Source organism: Cnephaeus nilssonii (genome assembly GCF_951640355.1).
Source record: "Cnephaeus nilssonii genome assembly, chromosome: 5".
NCBI lineage: Eukaryota > Metazoa > Chordata > Mammalia > Chiroptera > Vespertilionidae > Cnephaeus > Cnephaeus nilssonii.
In genome coordinates this window covers 19809054-19829922 of record NC_137076.1, presented here as the reverse complement: position 1 = coordinate 19829922, position 20869 = coordinate 19809054, and the positions used below count along the sequence as shown (strand labels likewise).

The window sequence follows — 20869 nt, the reverse complement described above, 5'->3', positions numbered from 1 at the left end:
AGTTCGAGGGTATTTTTCCATTGATTTTTAGAGATAGTGGAAGGGGGGAGAAAGGGAGAGGGAGAGGGAGAGGGAGAGAGAGAGGGAGAGAGAGAGAGAGAGAGAGAGAGAGAGAGAGAGAGAGAGAGAGAGAGAGAAAGAAACATTGATGTGACAGAGACACATCAATTGATTGCTCCCACAGGTGCCCCAAGGGGTTGGGGGTTGTGGGGTGGCAGGCGGGGATGAACCTGCAACCCAGGCACTCACTTTTAATCAGGAAGTGAACCTATGACCCTTTGGTACATGGGCCGACACTCTAACCATTTAGCCACATCATTCAGGGCTGGGGTTTTTTTAGTTTAGTTTTTGGGGTTTTTTTCATAAGTCCAAATGTGGCCCTGTGTGCACAGTGAGACTCAGACTATCCAGGCTCCATCCTGCCTCAGGCCCTTTGTGCAGCTCCCTCTACCTAATGCTTTCTTTCTGCACACCCCCGCCCACCCCCCCACAATCAAGTTGGCTCCTACCTGCCCCCAGGTGCCCCTTCCTCCAGATCAGTTAGGCCCCCTCTGGGGGTTCTTGCAACCTCAGTTCCTGCTTCCTGGCCTGCTGTTTGCTTTGAAACAACATTGACAATTTCTTACTCTCTTCATTGCTCCCTAGATTGTAGATACTGGGAGGGTGGGGCTTGTGCCTGTCTTGGGGTCTCCTCTCTGTCCCCTCAGGATCTGGTACACAACAGATGCTCAATAAAGGTTTGTCCAGATCTGAGTGGAGCAAGGGTGTCCTTCCACCTGCAGCTCAGCGGCTTCGTTGGAGTGTGGACAGAGGGGTTGTCCTGGTCCCGCCCCGGGCTCACCTGCTTAAGGAAACAGGAACCTCCTGGGGCCCCGCCCTGATGACGTGTGGACCCTGAACTGAAACTCAGGCACCTACAGGCAGCACGGGCACAGCCAGAGCCAGGGCCTCGGCCGCCCAGAGGTCTCCCAGGTATGTTCCCTGGGTGGGGGCTCCTCAGTCAACCACATGCCCACCTATGCTGCGTGAGGCTGGGCCCCTGAGAGTCTCAGCCCCAACCCAGTCCTAGAAGACAGAGCAGGGAGTCCAGGCTGGGCCAGAGCGGGTGATGGGGCTGGTGGGACCAGAGAAGCATGAGCCATTTTCTGGAGGCACCAGGCGGTGACCATTGGAAAATGGAGCTGAAGTTGGGGAAAGAGCATTTCTGGCAAAGAATAGCAACAGTGTGGAGGGGAAAGAGAACTTGATCGGCCCTAGCTGGTTTGGCTCAGTGGATAGAGCGTCGGCCTGTGGACTGAAGGGTCCTGGGTTGGATTCCAGTCAAGGGCACATGCCTGGGTTGGGGCTCGATCCTCAGTAGAGGGTGTGCAGGAGGCAGCCGGTCAATGATTCTCTCTCATCATTGCTGTTTCTATCTCTCTCTCCCTCTCCCTTTCCTTCTGAATCAATAAAAAATATATTTTTAAAAAAAAGAGAGAATTTGATCACCTTGGAGTAGAACAGAGATGCTGTTAGGGGATGAGGAGGTGGGGAGGCTCCAATACCAGGGCCGGGAATTTGAAACTTAGTGTGGCCTCACTCATCACTAAACCATCTGTTCATCAGCACACAGCCTACACCCTCCATTGTGCTGATGCTGAGGACCCAGGAAAACCCAAAAGGATCTAGCCCAGGCCTAAACCCTGGGCACCCCTAATCTGGGGGAGACAGAACCAGACACAGACACTCCAGCTCCCTTAGGCAAGGCTAGGCCAGAGGCAAGCATTGGGGGGAAGGTGGGGGACATGGAAGGGTGCCAGGGTTTTGTCTAGGGGAAAAGGCAGGAAAGCTCCATGGAGGAGGGATATTTTTGCTGGGTCTTGAGGGGTAAATAGGAGGTTTCCCAGATAGAAGAAAGAACTAGCCTATAAACATTACCCCGTGCTGGGTCACTACTGGACTCATGGACATTTATTATATACTAGAGGCCCGGCGCATGAAATTTGTGCACAGGGGAGGTGTCCCTCAGCCCAGCCTGCACCCTCTCCAATCTGGTACCCCTCAAGGGATGTCCAACTGCCCGGTGGGATCGGGCCTAAACAGGCAGTCGGACATCCCTTTCACAATCCAGGACTGCTGGCTCCCAACCATTCGCCTGCCTACCTTCCTGATTGCCCCTAACCGCTTCTGCCTGCCAGCCTGATCACCCCCTAACCACTCCCCTGCCAGCCTGATTGATGTCTAACTGCTCCCCTGCCAGCCTGTTTGCCCCCAACTTCCCTCCTCTGCCAGCCTGGTCACCCCTTAACTGCCCTCCCCTGCAGGCTTGATCGCTCCCAACTGCCCTCCCTTGCAGGCCTGGTTCCTCTCAACTGGCTTCTCCTGCTGGCCATCTTTTGGTGGCCATCTTGTGTCCATATGGGGGCAGGATCTTTGACCACATGGGGGCAGCCATCTTCTGTGTTGGAGTAATGGTCAATCTGCATATTACTCTTTTATTAGATAGGATAGAGGCCTGGTGCATGGGTGGGGGCCAGCTGGTTTGCCCTGAAGGGTGTCCCGGATCAGGGTTCCCTTGGGGCGTGGGGTCTCCTGGGCGAGGGGCCTGTGGTGGTTTGCAGGCCAGCTACGCCCCCCAGCGACCCAAGCAGAGGCCTTGGTATCTGGAATTTATTTATCTTCTACAATTGAAACTTTGTAGCCTGAAGCGAAGCCAAGCCTTGTGCTTGCTCCATGGCGGCAGCCATTTTTGTTGGAATTTATTTATCTTCTATAATTGAAACTTTGTAGCCTGGAGCGAAGGCCTGGGCCGGCCAGGGCTGCAGAAGCTTGGCTTCCTCCATCGCCGAGGGCAACCCTAGGCTCCTGCTCTCTCCAGCTCCGTGGCCGCAGCCATTTCTGTTGGGATTTATGTATCTTCTATAATTGAAACTTTGTAGCCTTAAGCGGAGGCTTGGGCTGGCCAGGGTGTGTGGAAAGCTTGGCTTCCTCCATCGCCAGGGAAACCCAAGCCTCCCTCCTGCTATCTCTGTGGCTGCAGCCATCTTGGTTGGGTTAATTTGCATACTCGCTCCTGATTGGCTTGTGGGCGTGGCTTGTGGGTGTGGTGGGGTGGTGGTTAATTTGCATATTGCTCTTTTATTAGCTAGGATACAGGTGTTTTGTGCTGGTCTCTACCAATCAATACCAATGTTGTGGTTGGATCAGCCCTTGTGGCTCTTATTATGATTTCAAGATGCCCTTCAAGCAATAGTCATCAGGAAACTTTTTTAAAAAAAAATAAAAGGTTTATTTATTACTTAAGGACCTGGACATTATACAGCACGCCTGGGACCACTCAGCGAGATCAGAGGTAGAGCAAGTGTGCACACAGGCAAGTAGCCCAAATGGTCAATTATTGAAATCAAGCAAGATGGCTAAAACCAAGGAGCCTTCGTGGGAGAAGGCAGCTTGGCTCTTTTGGCGTGTGGCTGGCAATGTTTACCGGAGATTGCCATCGCTGAAATGGATGCCTCAGCAATCAAAGCTTAAGTCGGGCACTCGCGTTACAAAAAAAGAAAAAACCCACACACACTGTCAGGGCTTACACAGCAGTAGGTAAATGTCATCATTATCCCCAAATCGCAGTTGAAAATACAGGCACAGAGAGGCCCAAGATCACACAGCAGCTAAGTGGGGGAGCGAGGGTTTGAACCCAGGCTCCGATTGCAGGCTCTTAACCACTTTGTCACATGGCTTAATAGAGTCCATTTCACTTGCCCCAGAATTCCTTTGGGTCGCTCCCCGAAGGGTGTGTTTGCCATGGGTCTTCTGGCAGGAGGAAGTCAATATTGACTGGGTTGGTCAACAAGGGCCCCTCTCTGTGGAAACGGCCTGGTAACAATGACCTTCTATGGGGTTGAAAAATTAGATTTGGTCAGTGTGGGGGGTGGGGCCAGTTTGGGGACAAAGTTAGGGTGAGTGTGAGGGTTCACCCAGCAGGGCACAGCCCTCTTGCTGGCTTTACACTGACTTGAGACTGTTTTGGGAATTGGTGCTGTATTTTTCTGTTTTCCAGCTCTGTGTCGTTAGCTCACCAAGTCCAGTGGTTCTTGAGCTTGCAATTATTGAGAATGGGTGTGAATTAGCCATGCACCTGACACATTCTGGGTGTGCCATTTATGGCCACCACGCCTGGTGACACTGGTGGCAGAGGCAACTGTTTGGGTCACATCTCTGTGTTGTTTAATGCTTCCGTGGCAACCCTTTATGGCACCCACGGAGTGACCGCTACTTCATGCATTCACTTGTCATTTGGACATCTCCACATCCCACCAGGGACGTTGGTAGTTACTTAGTATTTTAAAAAATTCAGTTCTTAAACTTAAATACATGTATCTATAAAGAGAATTTTCCAACACTTGCAATAATGAAATAATAATATTCTTAATAGTCCCTTTTGTTCTCATGATTTCATTTTTTTTTACTCTGACCTCATTGTATTCTTATTATTTCCTTTTATTCTTTTTTTAAAATATATTTTTATTGATTTTTTACAGAGAGGAAGGGAGAGGGATAGAGAGTTAGAAACATCGATGAGAGAGAGACATCGATCAGCTGCCTCCTGCACACCCCCTACTGGGGATGTGCCCGCAACCAATGTACATGCCCTTGACCAGAATCAAACCTGGGACCTTTCAGTCCGAAGGCCGATGCTCTATCCACTGAGCCAAACTGGTTTCGGCTCTTTTATTCTTTTTTCTTTAGTTAATTCTCACCTGTAGATATTTTTTTTTCATTGATTTTTAGAGAGAGAAGGAGGGAGGGAGTGGGAGAGAGGGAGGGAGGGAGAGAGAGAGAGATACATCGATGTGAGAGAGGCATATCAATTGGTGGCCTCCTGCATGCATCCTGACCAGGGCTGGAATAGAACCTGCAACCCAGGTAGGTGCCCTTGACAGGGAATCCAACTTGAGACACTCTGTGCGTGGGCCTACGCTCTATCCACTGAGCAACACCGGCCAGGGCTTTCCTTTTATTCTTTTATTCTTATTATCCTTGGAGGATTTTTGGAAGAAAATCGATAAGCGAACATGCATAAAGTGCCAGCACGTAGTAGGTGCTCAAGAAACACAAGCCAGTTTCAAGCCTGTTGCTCTGTCCAGCCTGGAGGACTTCTCCAAAGAGGAGGCACCATGAGCTGCAAGAATCCGATAAAGCTGGGAAGTGGACCAGGCCTGACTCTCTCTCCTCCTTTCTGCCCCCAGGTGCCACCTTCCCCCTCAGGAAGCCATGACAGAGGCCAGAAAGCTGCCCCCGCCGCTGCCCCCACGCCTGGACTGGTTCGTGCAGACACAGGTGGGCCAGCTGGCCCAAGGAGGAGTCCCTTCGTGGTTCCATGGTGCCATCTCCAGACAGTGAGGACACTCCCACACTTTCCACCCTGCCTTTCACCCTCTTTGCCTGCCCCCACCTGGGCAGGCTTCCACTGTGGAATTCCGCGCTCAGCTCACCCACGTGTGTGTTAAGAGGATGGAAAGGGCTTTGGAGTTTCGGGCTTGAATCTTGTCTCCTCTGGATTTTCCCTCTCTGGACCTTGGCTTTCTCTATACGAGTGGCCACAAGACAGAACCCCCTCCTTCCCCGCCCCCCTAGACCCCTCACTAGGCCAGGAATCACCAATCAATGATGGCAGGACGCAGCCTCAGAATCCTTCTTAAGGATTGAGCTCCCCTCAGTCTATCGGGTACATGGCTAACATGCACTTTCTACATTAGACTGAGCTCTGAGGAGATGAACAAACTCACCTACTTAGTCACCCCAGGGCCCGGCTCTAAGTAAATGAAGAAAGGAACATTTCTTGACATTTAGGAAATTGAGAGAACATTGCAAACGCCAAGAGAGACAGAACTCAACATGGTTTCTGAGTTCTGGGCATGCCAGTAAGATATAATATGAGCCATACATTGCAATTTTAAAAATTCTAGTAGCTATATTAAAAGAAGCAGAAAGAAACAATTCATTTTAATCACATCTTTTATTTAACCCAGTATATCCATGTTATTATCATTTCAACAAGTAGTGAATACTAAATAAATCACTCATGAGACAGAATACATATTCCTCTATTTGTACTGCCTTTAATTTTTTATTTTTTATAATTAAAAAATGTTTAGATTGCAATTGACATACCATATTATATTAGTTTCAGGTGTACAACATAGGGATTAGACATTTATATAACTTACGAAGTGATTACCCCAGTAAGTCTAGTAACCATCTGACACCATATACTGTATAGTTATTACAATATTTTTTACTATATTTCCTATGCTGTGTACTGAGTCTTTAAAATCTGGTGTGTATTGTATGCTAAAAGCACATCTTGATTCAGACCAGCCACATTTTTTTGTTGCTGTTAATCCTCACCCAAGGATATTTTTTTCCATTGATTTTAGAGAGAGTGGAAGGGAGGGGGAGAGACAGAGAAAGAGAAACATTGATGTGTTGTGAGACACACCGGGGCCGGGGATTGAGCCCCTCAGTCCGTGGGCTGATGCTCTAACCATTGAGCAACCTGGCTAGGGCAAGACCAGCCACATTTTAAGCACTCAGTAGCCACATGTGGGCAACGGCCCCTGTACTGGAGAACACGGGTCCAAAGGCTCCCCATAGAAGGTCACTCTCTGTGCACACCAGGAAATAGTAATAATGATAGTAATACAGTTTAGGGGTGCCAACTCTGAGTCCTTTATATAACTTTTGACTCCTCAAAAACTTAACTACAGTCATTCCCCAGTATCCCTGGGGATTGGTTCCAGGACCCCCCACGGATGCCAAAACCTGCAGATGCTCAAGTCCCCTCCATAAAATGGTGTAGGTCAAGGCGTACAGTCGGCCCTCCGCATCCATGGATTCCCAACCTCGGACCAAAAATACTATACAGAGGGCCAATTTGTATATTTATTGGGAAAAAAAATCTGCTTGGACCTGGCAGGTCAGTTCAAGGGTCAAGTGCGCTAACAGTGAACATTTTGAAAGCACGCACCATGCGGACGTTCTCACGCTGCACGCATTTTGTCTGTCCTCACATTGGCCCTGGGAGTGAGGGTTTTCTGTCCCCTTGAGGAAGCTGAGGTCAGAAAGGGGCTGACCTCACCAGGGGTCACACCGTGAGTGAACGGCAGAGCTGGGTTTTGATCTCAAATGCGTCTGGAAACAGCTCTTGCTTTGTTACCTGTCCTACTCAGATGCAGATTGCAGGCATTGGAAGGCAGGCAGGGGCTGTGGGCCCTGGGGTCAAGGTCATCAGAGGCCTTCGCCACCTCTGGGGGAACACCTGAATATTCCAAAGTCTGAAACGACCAAGAAAAAAATGCATTTTAGGTCATTGCTCAGTCCTGGGAGGGTCTGGGCGGCTAGCCCTCAGCCTCCCCCACCCGTGTGTGCCTTTCCAGGGACGCAGAGGATTTGCTGGAGTCGCAGCCCCTGGGGTCCTTTCTCATCAGAGTCAGTCACAGTCACGTGGGCTACACACTCTCCTACAAGTAAGGCCTGGGCGTGGGGACGGCGGGCTCCGGGCTTCCTTGGAGGGGGCAAGGGGAGCTTCGTATCACAGGTTTCAAGAGCAACTGGTATGAAGCTCTGGACTGCCCTGGCTGAAGAGTGAGCAGCTGCAGGTCTGGCTGTATCCCGCAGACTGGGGTCTGTGGTAACGAAGACTGTGTGTCTGAGAACAGGAGCTGCTAGAGGCCAGAGACTGGCTCCTGCCCTTTCCCTAACCATCACCTCCCTCTGCCATCTGCTTGGCAGCACTCTGACTCCGCCAAGGAGAACGTGTTGGAAAATCAGGGAAGTCCAGCTACTTGAGGCTTCAAAGCCTGATCTGGCATCCCAGGGAGAGGATTCAGCAGAACAAACTGCTTTTTGAAAGAATTCCAGGCCAAAGGAATGAAACAAAACAAAACAAAACAAAACAAAAAAAAAACAAAACAAAAAAACCAACAGTTCCATTAGTGGGAAAACCTTAGGACCTGAGTCAAACAGCACACGGCTCGGTTCTGCTCCTTACACCCTGTGACCTTGGACAAGTTACTCCACCTTTCTGTCCCTCCCTTAAAGTCCTCATCTCTAACATAGGATGCTAAAATTAATTGTCTTGACGTGCGGATTAAAACACATAGGAAGCGCATAGTAGGCCATGCATCAATGCACCCATTCATTAATGGAGCAGAGTGCCAGGCCCCGAGCTGAAGCCTGACCACATTTTCATGATCATGTCTATTGATCATTTACCCCTAGCCAGGCACCGAGCTAAGCTTTTCCTGCCGTTCCTTGGTTCATCTTCACAAGAACTCCTGAGGTCAGTCTTCGTAGCCCCATGTGACAGATGGGGAAACTGAGGCACCGTGCTGTTAGGCACCCACCAAATGCCACATGGCTAACGAGTAGAGAAGCTTACCTAGGAACCTGTGAGGTCGGGCTGCAGCCCTGATGCCGCCGGTTCAAGGACTTGGCGGGGGGGGGGGGGGGGGGGATGAAAGGAGGGAGCAGGATGTCCCAACCCTGGCAGTGTCTCCGCAGAGCCCAACACTGCTGCCGCCACTTTATGGTGAAGCTGCTGGACGATGGGAGCGTGGTAATCCCTGGGGAGGAGCAGGCCCATGCCTCGCTGGACGCCCTGATCACCTTTCACCAGCAGCAGCCGCTGAGGCCACGCGGGGAGCTGCTGAGGCAGCCCTGTGCGCAGGTGAGGGTTGGGACCTGGGGGGCGGTAGTTGTCTTCCCAGGGGCTAAGCCCTCCAGACTCATTTTGGTCCCCCCAGTCCCCTCAGTCTCTTGTGATTCTGTCCCTGGCCCCCCACGGCCGCACTCCCCCTGGCCCTAGTTTCCCCTCAGGCTGATGTTTTACAAGGTTTCACGTGCTAGGGATAACCCTAGCTCCGTGGTCGGCAAACTGCGGCTCGCGAGCCACATGCGGCTCTTTGGCCCCTTGAGGGTGGCTCTTCCACAACATACCACGGCCTGGGCGAGTCTGTTTTGAAGAAGTGGCGTTAGAAAAAGTTTAAGTTTAAAAAATTTGGCTCTCAAAAGAAATTTCAATCGTTGTACTGTTGATATTTGGCTCTGTTGACTGATGAGTTTGCCGACCACTGCCCTAGCTGATCTGTAGGACTAGCATGAGCCTCAGTGGGCGGGCCTGTGCCCTCAGAAGCTGCTGTGGGAGGGGCAGACCTCCTTATAAGGGTTTATGGGCAGGGCCTAGCCAGTGATGGCGAACCTATGACACGCGTGCCAGCACTGACACACGTAGCCATTTCTGCCGAGGATGAAACATTTGCGAAATAATGTTTTTTCCTCAAAGTGACACACTACCCGAGTTATGCTCAGTTTTTTAAAAAATATATATTTTATTGATTTTTTACAGAGAGGAAGGGAGAGGGATAGAGAGTTAGAAACATCGATGAGAGAGAAACATGGATCAGCTGCCTCCTGCACACCCCCCACTGGGGATGTGCCCGCAACCAAGGTACATGCCCTTGACCGGAATCGAACCTGGAACCTTTCAGTCCGCAGGCCGATGCTCTATCCACTGAGCCAAACCGGTTTCGGCTATGCTCAGTTTTTTGGCGAAGTTTGACACACCAAGCTCAAAAGGTTGCCCATCACTGGTAGGCCCTAGGCCCACCATGCGCTCAGCAGAGCATGCTTTGTTACAGGTCTGTGGGTGGGAGCAGCTCCTGAGCTCCAACTCCCAGGGTCTGGGGACCCCAGCCCCGTCCCTGTCCCCTCCTTGGGGCTGAGCTGCAGGTCCCCTCTGTCCGCAGAAGGATCCAGCCAACGTGGATTACGAGGACCTCTTCCTTCACTACAGCGCACTGGCTGAGGAAGCTGCCAGCCCCGCCCCTGGTCCCGGGGAACATCAGAAACCTTCTTCCCATCCAGTGGCTGCCCCCAAGGAGGTATGTGACCGAAAGCTGGCACCTCCAACCGGGGGCAGGGGAGGGGCAGGAGCAGAGGTGGCCAACAGCTGCCAGGGGCTTTTAGAAGGAAGATAAGATCCTGTAGCTCAGAGCTTAAAACCTTCCAGTGCACCAAGGTTAAAATCCTGACTGCAGTCTCAGTTCCTCCTTCTGCCCATCACCAGCCCAGCTTCAAGCAGCGTCAGGGCCTTTGCACGTGCTGTGCTGTATGCTCTGCCCCAAATTTCCCAGCCTGGCGTCTCCCATCAGTTCTTCAAGTGTCTCCCTCCCATCTCCAGACCTAAGGTCCTCCCCCCCCCCCCGACCTTCTCCAACACATCACCCTATTTATTTGCAACAGAGCACTCCTTGAAATTTGAAGTCTTGTTTACTTACGGGTTTTCATGTTTCCTGTCTGCCTACCCGCTCCGTTATCACCTCTTAGGAGTGAGGGAGCTGGGGTATTTATCCTCCAAATTCCCTCAGTCATTGGTCAAATACTATTCCTGGGAGATTTGATTCTCTGGCACTTCTGGTCTGCCATGTGGACGCAGCGGGCACTGGTGGCCAGAGAAGGCCCCCAGGCAGAGTCTCTGCCGTTGGCATTTGGGAGTGGAGCTGGGAGCAAAGAGGATATGGGTGGGGCCTGGCCAGTTTGACCCAGTGGATAGGACATCAGCCTATGAACTGAAGGGTCTCAGGTTCAATTCTAATCAAGGGCACGTACCGCCGAAACCGGTTTGGCTCAGTGGATAGAGCGTCGGTCTGCGGACTGGAAGGTCCCAGGTTCGATTCCGGTCAAGGGCATGTACATTGGTTGCGGGCACATCCCCCGGTGGGGGGTGTGCAGGAGGCAGCTGGTCGATGTCTCTCTCTCATCGATGTTTCTAGCTCTCTATCCCTCTCCCTTCCTCTCTGTGAAAAATCAATAAAATATTAAAAAAAAAGGGGGGGGGCACGTACCTTGGTTGCAGGCTCCATCGCCAGCCCTGGTCAGGGCATGTACGGAAGGCAACCCATCGATGTGCCTCTCTCACATCAATGGTTCTCTCTGTTTCTCCCTCTTCCTTTCACTCTCTTTAAAAAAAAAAAAAAAATCAATGGGAAAATATCCTCAGGTGAGCATTAACAAAAACAAAACAAGCAAACAAAAAAAGGATAGGGCCCGGCTGGCGTGGCTCAGTGCATGAGCATCAACCTATGAACCAGGAGGTCACGGTTCGATTCCTGGTCAGGGCACATGCCTGGGTTTCGGGCTCGTTCCCCAGTAGGGGGCGTGCAGGAGGCAGCTGATCCATGATTCTCTCTCATCATTGGTGTTTCTGTCTCTCCCTCTCCCTTTCTCTCTGAAATCAATAAGAACATATTTAAAAAATAAAAAGAGGATATGGGTGGGCCATCAACAGCATCTGCCCCACGTGCCGGGCACTTGGCCTGAACCGGGGAGCCCAGGGGTCAGCACACTACCTACCGCCTGAGGGCCACCTGCCGGCCTCTGCGTGGCCTTCGAGGCCCAGGCCGTCGCAAGCTGCGATGGGAGGGACAGTTATGTTCTTGAATGGTTGAGGCAGTTACTAGTTCACGGCTCGTGAAAATCAGATGAAACTCAGGTTTCCGTGTCCAAAAGTTTTATTGGAACCGGGCCCACTCGCGTGACAACAGCAGAGCTGAGGGTGAGACCGACGGGAGGGCCTGCAGAGCGGAAGCTGTTCGCTCCGGGCCCTTTACAGGAGGGAGTGACGCCGGTTACAGAAATGGAAAGGATGGGGCCGAGATTAGGTTTGGGGGTTCACACGGGGACGTTTCTCGGCCCTAGGGCATCTGGGTGGAGCCCAGGTCCCAGTTTCCGGGGCAGAGTCGGAGTGCTGGGGGGGTGCTGGCCCAGGTCTCACCGGCTCTCGGTTTCAGGCCTCCGCAAAGCCAGTCGTGCTGCACCGGCAGAAGGAAAGGACGCCGTCCGCAGCAATGGACAGAGTGCCCGCCGAGGCAGCTGCTTCCTCCTGCCCCCCAAAACCCCCTCTGGAGGAGGCCTGCCAGAAACTCTGGAGGAACCTCAAGACACTCCCTCAGACGGGCAAGAAGGTCCAGCAGCAGCTGAAATCCCACCTGGCCACCGTGAGCTTGTCATCACTCCGGGACCCCGAGCGATCGCAGGTGCCTCACGGCTCAGCGACAGGAGCGGCTGATGCGGTCTGGGACGCCAACATCTACACGGACCCCTTTGTGGCCACGTCACCCGCAAGCCCCTCACAGCCTCAGGCTCGGAAAGACAGAGAGAACTCCTCCAGGAAGGCCTCGAGGTCCGTCAGCTGGAGCGAGGTGACCCCGAAGACCAGGGGTTGGCACCAAGCAATCGTGAGGGCCCTGTCCTCACAGGTGTCCAAATCGGAGCCGAGGGGCTTGGCAGAACCCCAGGAGGACTGGGTCCCCGAGGAGTACCGCCCACCGCCACCCTTTGCCCCTGGGTACTGCTAGCGAAGAGGTTCGCCCTGGCTCTGGGACCCTTGGTGCCAGGGGCTGCTCACACCTGGACCCCTTGCCTTCTGCCCACCAGCCCTCTGGGACCTGAGAAATGTAATAAAGACCATACTGAGGCCTGGTTCTGCAATTGCCAGCGTGGCCTGGTTATGTGAAGAAGGAGAAGAATCAGTTAGTAAGTTACAGCAAGGATCTGGGGCACCTACTGTGTGCCAGTCCCATACCGGACTCTCCATGATTTCTTTTACTCCTGCCTCTGAGCAGGCCCATCGGGTAGACACCTCCTGCACATTTCAGAGAATAGCCAGGTTCCGAGAGGAGGAGAGGCACGGTCAAAGTCACCATGGTCACAGTCTACTGCGTGTCAGTGCCAGGGTTGGAAGTCATGCCATTCGGAGCCCTTTCGCCCACATCCCCTGCACCCAGGCTCAGCTCTCCCTTCTGGACACGCCTCCCTCCCGGGTTCTCATGCAAACGAAAGAGCTGAGACTTGTGGAGGGCTTGGTGCACACCAACGTCAGCTTTAGGAGAAGCAAATGTGTCCTTTGCTTTAAAAGGGGAGAGGCAGCCCTAACCGGTTTGGCTCAGTGGACAGAGCGTCGGCCTGCGGACTGAAGGGTCCCAGGTTCGATTCCGGTCAAGGGCATGTACCTTGGTTGCGGGCACATCCCCAGTAGGGGGTGTGCAGGAGGCAGCTGATCGATTTCTCTTTCATTGGTGTTTCTAACTCTCTCTCCCTCTCCCTTCCTCTCTGTAAAAAATCAATAAAATACATTTAAAAAATAAATAAAAATGGAGAGGCAGCCCGGGACTGTGGTTGAGGTGGACTCTGTGGGGGAATCCTGGGTTGCACGGCTGTGTGGCCTTTGGCAGGTCACTAGGTCTCTCTGGGCCTATTTCCTCATCTGGAAAATGGGGAGAAGAGTAGGACTGTCCCCTTGTTCAGCACAAAGCAGTAGGATGTGTGTAAATTCTAGGGCTTTGGTGCACAGTAGGTGCTTTTGGCGCACAGGAGTTTAGGGTGGGAGTGGGCTCTCTAGAAACGCTACCCAGTGGGGGTGTCTGGAAGGTCCCTGGGGCTGCTCTCGGTTGCCCCACTCAAAATGACAACTGTTTGGACTGAGAGGGACCATAGATGGGGCCCCTGGGGTGGCCGCTGGTAGAGTGGGTGTGGGGCTTCCCAAATCCACAGAGTGTAGAGGTCTGGGATCTGGAGTGAGCTGGGCCAGGGGGTCAAGTCCTCCTCTGCAGAGACTTGAGGTGTGGTCTTGGGCAAGTCATTCCGTTCCCTCTGGATGAAGTGTGGCTGGTTCTCGGCCAGCCCTGCTGGGATCCAATGAGATGGCAGAGGGGCGGGCGCTTCACAAACGTTAAAGTCCTGTGCCCGTCGCAGTGAGTGGCACGCCTGGCACCCCCGCAGAGGCTTCCCTGGCAGCTTGAATAAATAAGCAAGGACCTGCCTGCCCGGCGTGGCTCAGTGGTTGAGCATCGATCTATGAACCAGTCAGGACATATGCCCGGGTTGTGGGCTCCATCCCCAATGTGGGGTGTGCAGGAGACAGCCAATCAATGATTCTCTCTCCTATTGATGTCTCTCTCCCTTCCTCTCTGAAATCAATAAAAAAATAATAAATAAATAAATAAATAAATAAATAAATAAATAAATAAATAAGAAAGTAGTTAAACCTTCAGTCCCTTTGAAGAATTCAGGGATTGAGGAAAAAGGGGTCTAAGGTTTGGCCTTGAGGGACCCTGGGGCGGGACAGCATGCCTCATCTGCACACCTCGTCTCTGCTCACCAAATGCACAGTAAAGCACCCCCAGCCTTCACAGTGGGGGAAAGATCTAGAAGTCAGACTCTTCCTTTTTCAATCAGGGAGTTGGTAGCCCAGAGAGGGTGCAGCCACACCCAGGGTCACACAGGGAGAGCAGAGGTGAGCTCCCAGGTCTCCTCCCTCCCATCCACCAGGTTTAAGGCAGGTGTGGCTCAGTGATGTGTTTATTCCCAGACTCCAGATTCTACAGTGGGATGAGGGGTCACCCTGCCCTCCTCCGGCCCGGCTCCTCCTCCGTGGTCCTCAGATGCGGATGTGGAAGGTGCTGTGTGCAGAGAGGAAAGGATCAGTGTCATCAGGCAGAGGGCTGCCCTTCTGCACCTTCCTCCCCAGCACTCCCGCGGGGAGTCCCCAGGCCGCCAGAAGTCACATGGGAAGATGGACCTCCTCCTCCAGAAGCCCTAGGCTGTGGCTCTCCTGACCCCTTCCCCCCGGGGGTTGGGAGCAGATCTCTGAATCAGTTCACCTTCAGACTTGCTGTAGGACTCTGAGTGAGTGGCTGTTCCTGTCTGGGCCTCAGTTTGCTCCCCTGTGAGGTGAGAATAATAGCTGTCTCCCCTTCATAGGGCTGAGAGCGGGACACACAGAAGGTGTCATTATTCGTGTCTCCTGCCAGGAGACCAGCCTTGCTTATCCGGGCAGAGAAAGGAAGCCCTCTGTGCATGTAAAGGCACCACCAATAAGAACAGCCACACCAGCAACCACAGCACAGTTATTGAGCACCTACTGTGTGCCAGGCACTGCTCTAAATTTGTTCCATGGACTAACTCAGGGGTCAGCCAGCTTTTTTTCTGTAAAGGACCAAATAGTTGAAATGCCCAATGATTAAACTCTGCCTTATAATTTGAAAACAGCCATAGACAATCTGTACACAACAGGGCATGGCTGTGTGCCAGTAAAACTACTGAATGACCTGGACATTTCAATTTCATGTCACTTTTGTGTGTCATGGAGTCATTATTCTTTGATTCCTGCCACCAAAAATACAATTTAAAAACGATTCTTAGCTCATTGGAGATACAAAAAACTGGTGGGCCACATCCTGCACTAACTCATGCACCCCTCGCTATCCACCTTACAGTTGGGGCTCTGATTCTCCCCAGGGCTGCCAAATACAGCTGTACAGATTGTTCACTGCAAGGTGTTCAGGCAAGGAGGGCTGACCACCCACAGGAGGTGCCCTGGGGTTCCTAATTATCCCTGGCTTACAGGTGCAGGGACTGAGGCCAGGGAGGTTGGGAAAGTTCACGAATGAATGAAGGAAGGAACTTTCACAAACGGAGTCTATGACCTAGTTCCATAAGATCCTTTCTCACACGTGGAAATGGATTGTGGGGGGTGGCAAGAAGGGTCACCTGAGGAAGTCGGGTGCCCGCAGGATCATGTTTTGGAAGTCTTCCAGGGACAGCCGCCCATCGTGGTCCCCATCGGCCTCATCCAGCACCTTCTCGCACACCAGGCTCACCTCCTCAGCGCTCAGCTCCCCCCGCGTCAGCTTGGTCACCGTCTGCTCCAGGTCCCACATACAGATGTAGTCATCGTTGTTAAAGTCTGCACAGCAGAATGGGTGGAGACGTGGGGTAGGCAGACAGCGGGTGGCAGGCAGGCTAGGCCAGCAGGGGCATATCTCGTCTCCATATTACAGAGGAGGAAACTGAGGCACTGGAGGGAACCCCAGGCCCTCAGAGATAAAGTGGGTCTTGCTTTGAATTGGGCAGGGACAAGTTCATTCATTCGTACATTCAACAAGTACTTGTTGAGCACGTATGATGTGCCAGGTAATCTGATACCTTTTTCATTCATTCATCACTCAACAAGTATTTATTGAGCACCTATTTTGTGGCAGGCACTGTGGTAAATTTTCATTCATTCATTCAAGTTATTTATTGAGCACTTATGTACCAGGCACCATGATAACTGTTTTTCATTCATTCACTCACTCAACAAGTATTTATGTAATGCCTACTATGTGCCAGGCACAGGAAACAGATGGTGAACTAAACGGACACTGTTGCGGCCCTGGGTCTCCTCAGAGAGAAAGTCAATAAGAAGTGAACAGATCAGCCAAAACCGGTTTGGCTCAGTGGATAGAGCGTCAGCCTGCGGACTGAGGGGTCCCGGGTTCGATTCCGGTCAAGGGCATATACATTGGTTGCGGGCACATCCCCAGTGGAAGGTGTACAGGAGGCAGCTGATCAATGTTTCTAGCTCTCTATCCCTCTCCCTTCCTCTCTGTAAAAAATCAATAAAATATATTTTTTTTAAAAAAGAAGTGAACAGATCAATGAACAAGAAATTAAGCAGCATTATCCCATCCTAGGAGAGAAATAAAATGGGGGTTGGAGAACAACTGGGGGGTGGGGGCTACTTTTGACCAGGACTTCAAGATAAGAAGGAGCCAGGAGAAAGGTGTTCTGGGCAGAGGACAGAGCAGAGGCAACGGCTGGAGGCAGGAAGAGTTGGGCGTGTTGGAGAAAGAGCGAGGCCGGTGTGGCTGGAACTGAGGGAGCAAGGAGGTGAGGTCGGGAGGTATGGGGTGGGTGGAAGACAGGACCAAGCTGGGCTTTGAAGCCCTTGGGGAGACACTGTGACAGCAGGGCAGTCTCTGGCCCTGGGCTTGGTCTTGTTTCCTCTCCCCACCCCGCAGCCCTTACCGCCGGCCCTGCACACACCATAGATTTTGAAAGCATAGTAGGCTTTGAGGTCCCGGGGAGCCATTTCGCTCATCACAGAAAACATGTCCAGGAAGTTGTCCAAGGTCATGTGGCCATCCCCATCCTCGGAGAAGACCTGGGCAATCCTCTGGCGGAACGGGTTGTCCTGGGAACAGGAAGCGGGGAAGCCATCACTGATGAGGCTCTCAGGCTCCATGTGGTCTCCCTCTCGGTACCCACCTTCTTGGGGACCTCCAAGTACCCCCCCCCACCAAGACTCCCTCCCTCTCAGGGACCCTGGAAAGGACTCAGGCACTTCCACTCTCTGCCCCTGAGGTCTGGGTGGTGCTGCCCTCCTTCCAGCTACAGAGGCAGCCGCAGGACCCTGCTAAGGACTATCAGAGGTTTCCATTCACCTGGTCACCGTGATGGACTCTGGGAGAGGCGTGTGACTTAAACTGGCCAACCAGAAGCTGCCCTGGGATGTTTTTTGAAAAATGGGGATGAAAGGACCTGCTTTCTGCTGGTTGCAGAGCTGACAGGAGGAAATCTGGGCACCAGGCGTTCCCTTCACTACCTCAAGAGGAAGGGCTGATTGAGACGGAAGCCTCTCCCTGGGGGAGCTGAGAGACGGAAGAAGATTCCTGAGCCCATCCTCAGAGACCCTGGTTCCAGCTGTACGGATGGATTTTTTGCTCATGTGATTGAATCCATTCTGTCCCTCTTGAAGGAGGTTTTTGTTCCTTGTGATACAATATTCTCTATGCACAGTCACTCACTCCACAAGTCCCTTCTAGAGACACAAACCATGTGTTGAATATCCAGCTGAGAAGAACTTGCATGTAGCGGCTCCTACCACGAACAGAACTAATGTTCCCTGAGTACTCGCCATGCAACAGGCCTTGTACTAAGCCCTTTCCCTGCAGTATCCTATCTCATCCTCCCAACAACCCAGGGTTTGAATCCTATCTATGTCACGTCCTGGCTGTGTGGCCATGAACAAGTGTCGTAACCTCTCTGAACTTCGGTTTTCTCATCCATAAAATGGGAATAATTGCAGCACTCACCTCACAGGAATGCAGCAAAGGACATCGCTACTGTTTTCCCCTGCCCGCCCCATTGCCTAAGCATACCTTCAGCTCGGGCATGGTGCCGATGAGCTCGTATGGCACCTTCACGTCAGGGCAGCTGGTATAATCGAGGGGGACAAGCTGAGGGGCCAGGTCCTGGTAGCGATAGAAGAGCCTGGTGCAGGGATGGAAACACCGGGCAGGGGTGGGAGATGATGGGAGGAAGAGGACTTGACCCCACTCTCTCACTTGCAGCTGCTCACTCCATGCTGAGAGATGCTGGGTTCCTAAGAGCCATCAGCCCTGGACCCGGCCTTCAGGCACACAGCCACCTCTATCTCCCTGGGGTCACAGCCAAGGTAGAAAGAGGGCCCTATGGGGTAGGGGGAAGGTGGGTGGTGGGAAGTAATCAACCAAGAACCTTGTATGCATATATACAAGGTCCATGGCCACAGACAATGGGATGGTGAGGGCCTGGGGGAGGGGGCGGGGTGGGCTGGAGGTGGTCAATGGGGGAAAATAGGAGACATATGTAATACCTTCAACAATAAAGAATTGTTTAACCCTCCCCACCCAACACACACAAAAAAGAAAGAGGGCCTTCAGCTCAGGGAGACCTGAATGGGAAAAGCAAGCCAGGGAGGAGGAAGGACTTCCTGAAGGAGGAGGCATTGGTGCTGGGCTTTGAAGCGTGAATAGGAGCTCACCACGTAGATTGGGTGGGCAGAAGGGGAAGTGCTTAAGGTCATTGCACAACAAGCATTTAGAGAATCTGAGCCAACCTAGGAATCCCTGGACATCATCACATTATTGGCAACTTCATGCCTCTAAAGATCCCCATCCTCACACTTTGCTTCTCTCCCTCCATAATGAGAAGCAGGGTTCCCTCAATGGGGCAGAGCAAAGACAAAGGCTAAAATCCAGTTCTTTGAAAGGCGACTGAAATGCACTTTGGAAAACACCAAATGACATACACACTGCCTAGCCTGGGAGGCCAGCTCTCCACGCCGATGGCCTCACCTGGTGATGCCATACCTTCATTGGAGGAGCATGCTGAGCAGCAGCCTTGTAGAGACCATCCTTGATGAGTTAGAGGTCCCCGAGCTTCTAGGGAATGTCTCGGAAGGGGACAGGAGTCCCTGGGTCAAATGACGACTAGGCACTCAGGGAGGGAGTATCTGGAATTCAGTCATGACCACCCAGTTCCTTATTTGGGTCCCCTCAGGGAACAACCTGAGTTTGGGTTTCTGTACGGACTTGAGCAAGTCCCCCTAATCCTCTGAGCTTCCGTTAGTCTGTCTAACACATGAGAAGCTTGGGACAGACGACATGTCAGCCCTCAAACTCCTTGGGACTTGGCCCATCTGCAAAGCCAGGGTCAGCCGCCCCTGTTCCAGCCTCAGTTTCCCATCAGTAATTCGATAATGATGGCCAGGGTGACCCTGCGAACTGTCCTCGCCCAGACAATGGGGCTCACTCATGAAAGGTGTGCCCATCAATAATGGATGCCCTGTGCCCACATAATTGGACCCTTGGCCTCGATCACTCTGCAGCCAAACCCTGGGAAGCTTGGGTTTCACAGCTCCAAGTCCTGGGTCAGAGCCTCTGGACGATGGCACCATGGGCCAAGCGGTGATGCGGGGTACCCATCTATATCTGTCTCGTTCATGCCAGGGGCTTGCAGCAGCCTCAGGGTGCCTCCCGCACCCTCCCCGGGATGCCAACCTCAAAGCTCAGAGCTGGCTCTGGACTCTGCCTCCGGGCTCCCAGCCTCCAGTCCCAGCCTCTTTGCATTGGGCTCAGGGCGGCCTTCTAACACGCTGATCTGTCTCTCCCCTGCTCACACCCTCTCCATGGCTCCCTGCCATCCTTGGGAGGAAGCCTAAGCTCATCAGCCCAGAGGCGTGACAATATGACAAGAGGTGACTTCTCAGCCTCCCTATCTCTGCCTCCATCTACCGAACATTAATTATCATTCTGCCGTGAAGCATCGGGTCTTGTCAAATTGCAAACATCCTCCTGCAGGCAACGTATGGAGAGTTGTTTCTGGGTCTTCCTCCCTTCACCCCCAGACTGACCTCATGATTTCCTTCCTGGTGAAGAAGGTGCAGTCCTGCGGAGAGAGGTGTTGGCTTGGCCCAGACCCTACCCGGGGGCCCCCCTTCCTCCTCCACCACCCCATTCTCATTTCTGCCGACGCCGCACGCAGGAACCCTTGTGCCCGCACACCCAGGACCGAGGGATGCTGTCCCCACTCCTCAGGCCAGGAATCCAAGGCTGACAAACCCACGGAGGGCCCCGCTCATCACTCCTACCTGATACTCTTCCAACTGCTCATGAGTGAAGACGGTTTGCTTGTTGCCCATGGTGAAGGCCACTGCCAAGAACAGGCCCCAGAAGCCCCCAGTCTCCTCAGTGCCACCCAGTTGCCAGGCTGCCACACACCAGTGTCTGAGAAAAATCTCCCTGCCCTGGCTGTCACCCGCCCACCCGCCCCATCACCCCCAGCCTGGGGGAGACTCAAGTTACAGCCCAGCTCTTTGGACAACAGCCTGAGTATGTCCATGGCCACCAGGGCAAGGAGAAGGGCTGTGGGAGGTCACCGAACCTCTGACCACACCTGCCACCACCGGGTGAGCCTGCGAGCAGGGGATGCCTTCCAGAGACAGGCAGCGTGGTGGGGCGGGGCGGGGGGAGAGGGGGGCTGCAAGCAGACCCCAACTCAAATACCAGTTCTCCAACCACTAGCTGTGCAGCATCAGGCCAGTCACCTGACCTCTCTGAGCCTTATTTTATAAGGTGGAAATTACTCTAATACCTACCCCATAGAATTCTGAAGATCTAGTGGTCATTAATGCAACCAAAACAGTCAAACAAGATGAGCAAGCTTTAAGATCTGCTGCACAATATTG

General features: G+C 52.7%; 2 protein-coding genes across 3 annotated transcripts; one reads left to right on the top strand and one right to left on the bottom strand.

The window, feature by feature from the left end:
• Window positions 1–900: 900 nt before the first annotated feature.
• Window positions 901–13054, top strand: HSH2D (hematopoietic SH2 domain containing). The gene is made up of 6 exons (XM_079773161.1): window positions 901–972; window positions 5226–5375; window positions 7416–7505; window positions 8542–8707; window positions 9786–9920; window positions 11829–13054. Exons 2-6 carry the CDS (start codon window positions 5251–5253, stop codon window positions 12393–12395), a joined length of 1083 nt encoding a protein of 360 aa, XP_079629287.1. The 5' UTR covers window positions 901–972; window positions 5226–5250; the 3' UTR covers window positions 12396–13054.
• Window positions 13055–14476: 1422 nt separating this feature from the next.
• Window positions 14477–20323, bottom strand: CIB3 (calcium and integrin binding family member 3; the record flags this gene model as incomplete). 2 transcript variants are annotated; one of them, XM_079772245.1, is made up of 6 exons in its annotated part: window positions 14477–14498; window positions 15589–15784; window positions 16906–17053; window positions 18021–18132; window positions 20036–20070; window positions 20273–20323. In XM_079772245.1, the coding sequence occupies 6 exons, from the start codon at window positions 20321–20323 to the stop codon at window positions 14477–14479; spliced, it is 564 nt and encodes a 187-aa protein (XP_079628371.1). The 2 variants fall into 2 exon arrangements, with proteins under 2 accessions (XP_079628371.1, XP_079628372.1); XM_079772246.1 differs by lacking the exons at window positions 18021–18132; window positions 20036–20070.
• Window positions 20324–20869: the final 546 nt, after the last annotated feature.

Coding starts and splice junctions, on each gene's coding strand:
- HSH2D (XM_079773161.1), top strand. CDS start 5,251: ATGACAGAGGCCAGAAAGCTGCCCCCGCCGCTGCCCCCACGCCTGGAC. Junction 7,506..8,541: donor GGCTACACACTCTCCTACAA/GTAAGGCCTGGG, acceptor GTGTCTCCGCAG/AGCCCAACACTGCTGCCGCC. Junction 9,921..11,828: donor CAGTGGCTGCCCCCAAGGAG/GTATGTGACCGA, acceptor TCTCGGTTTCAG/GCCTCCGCAAAGCCAGTCGT.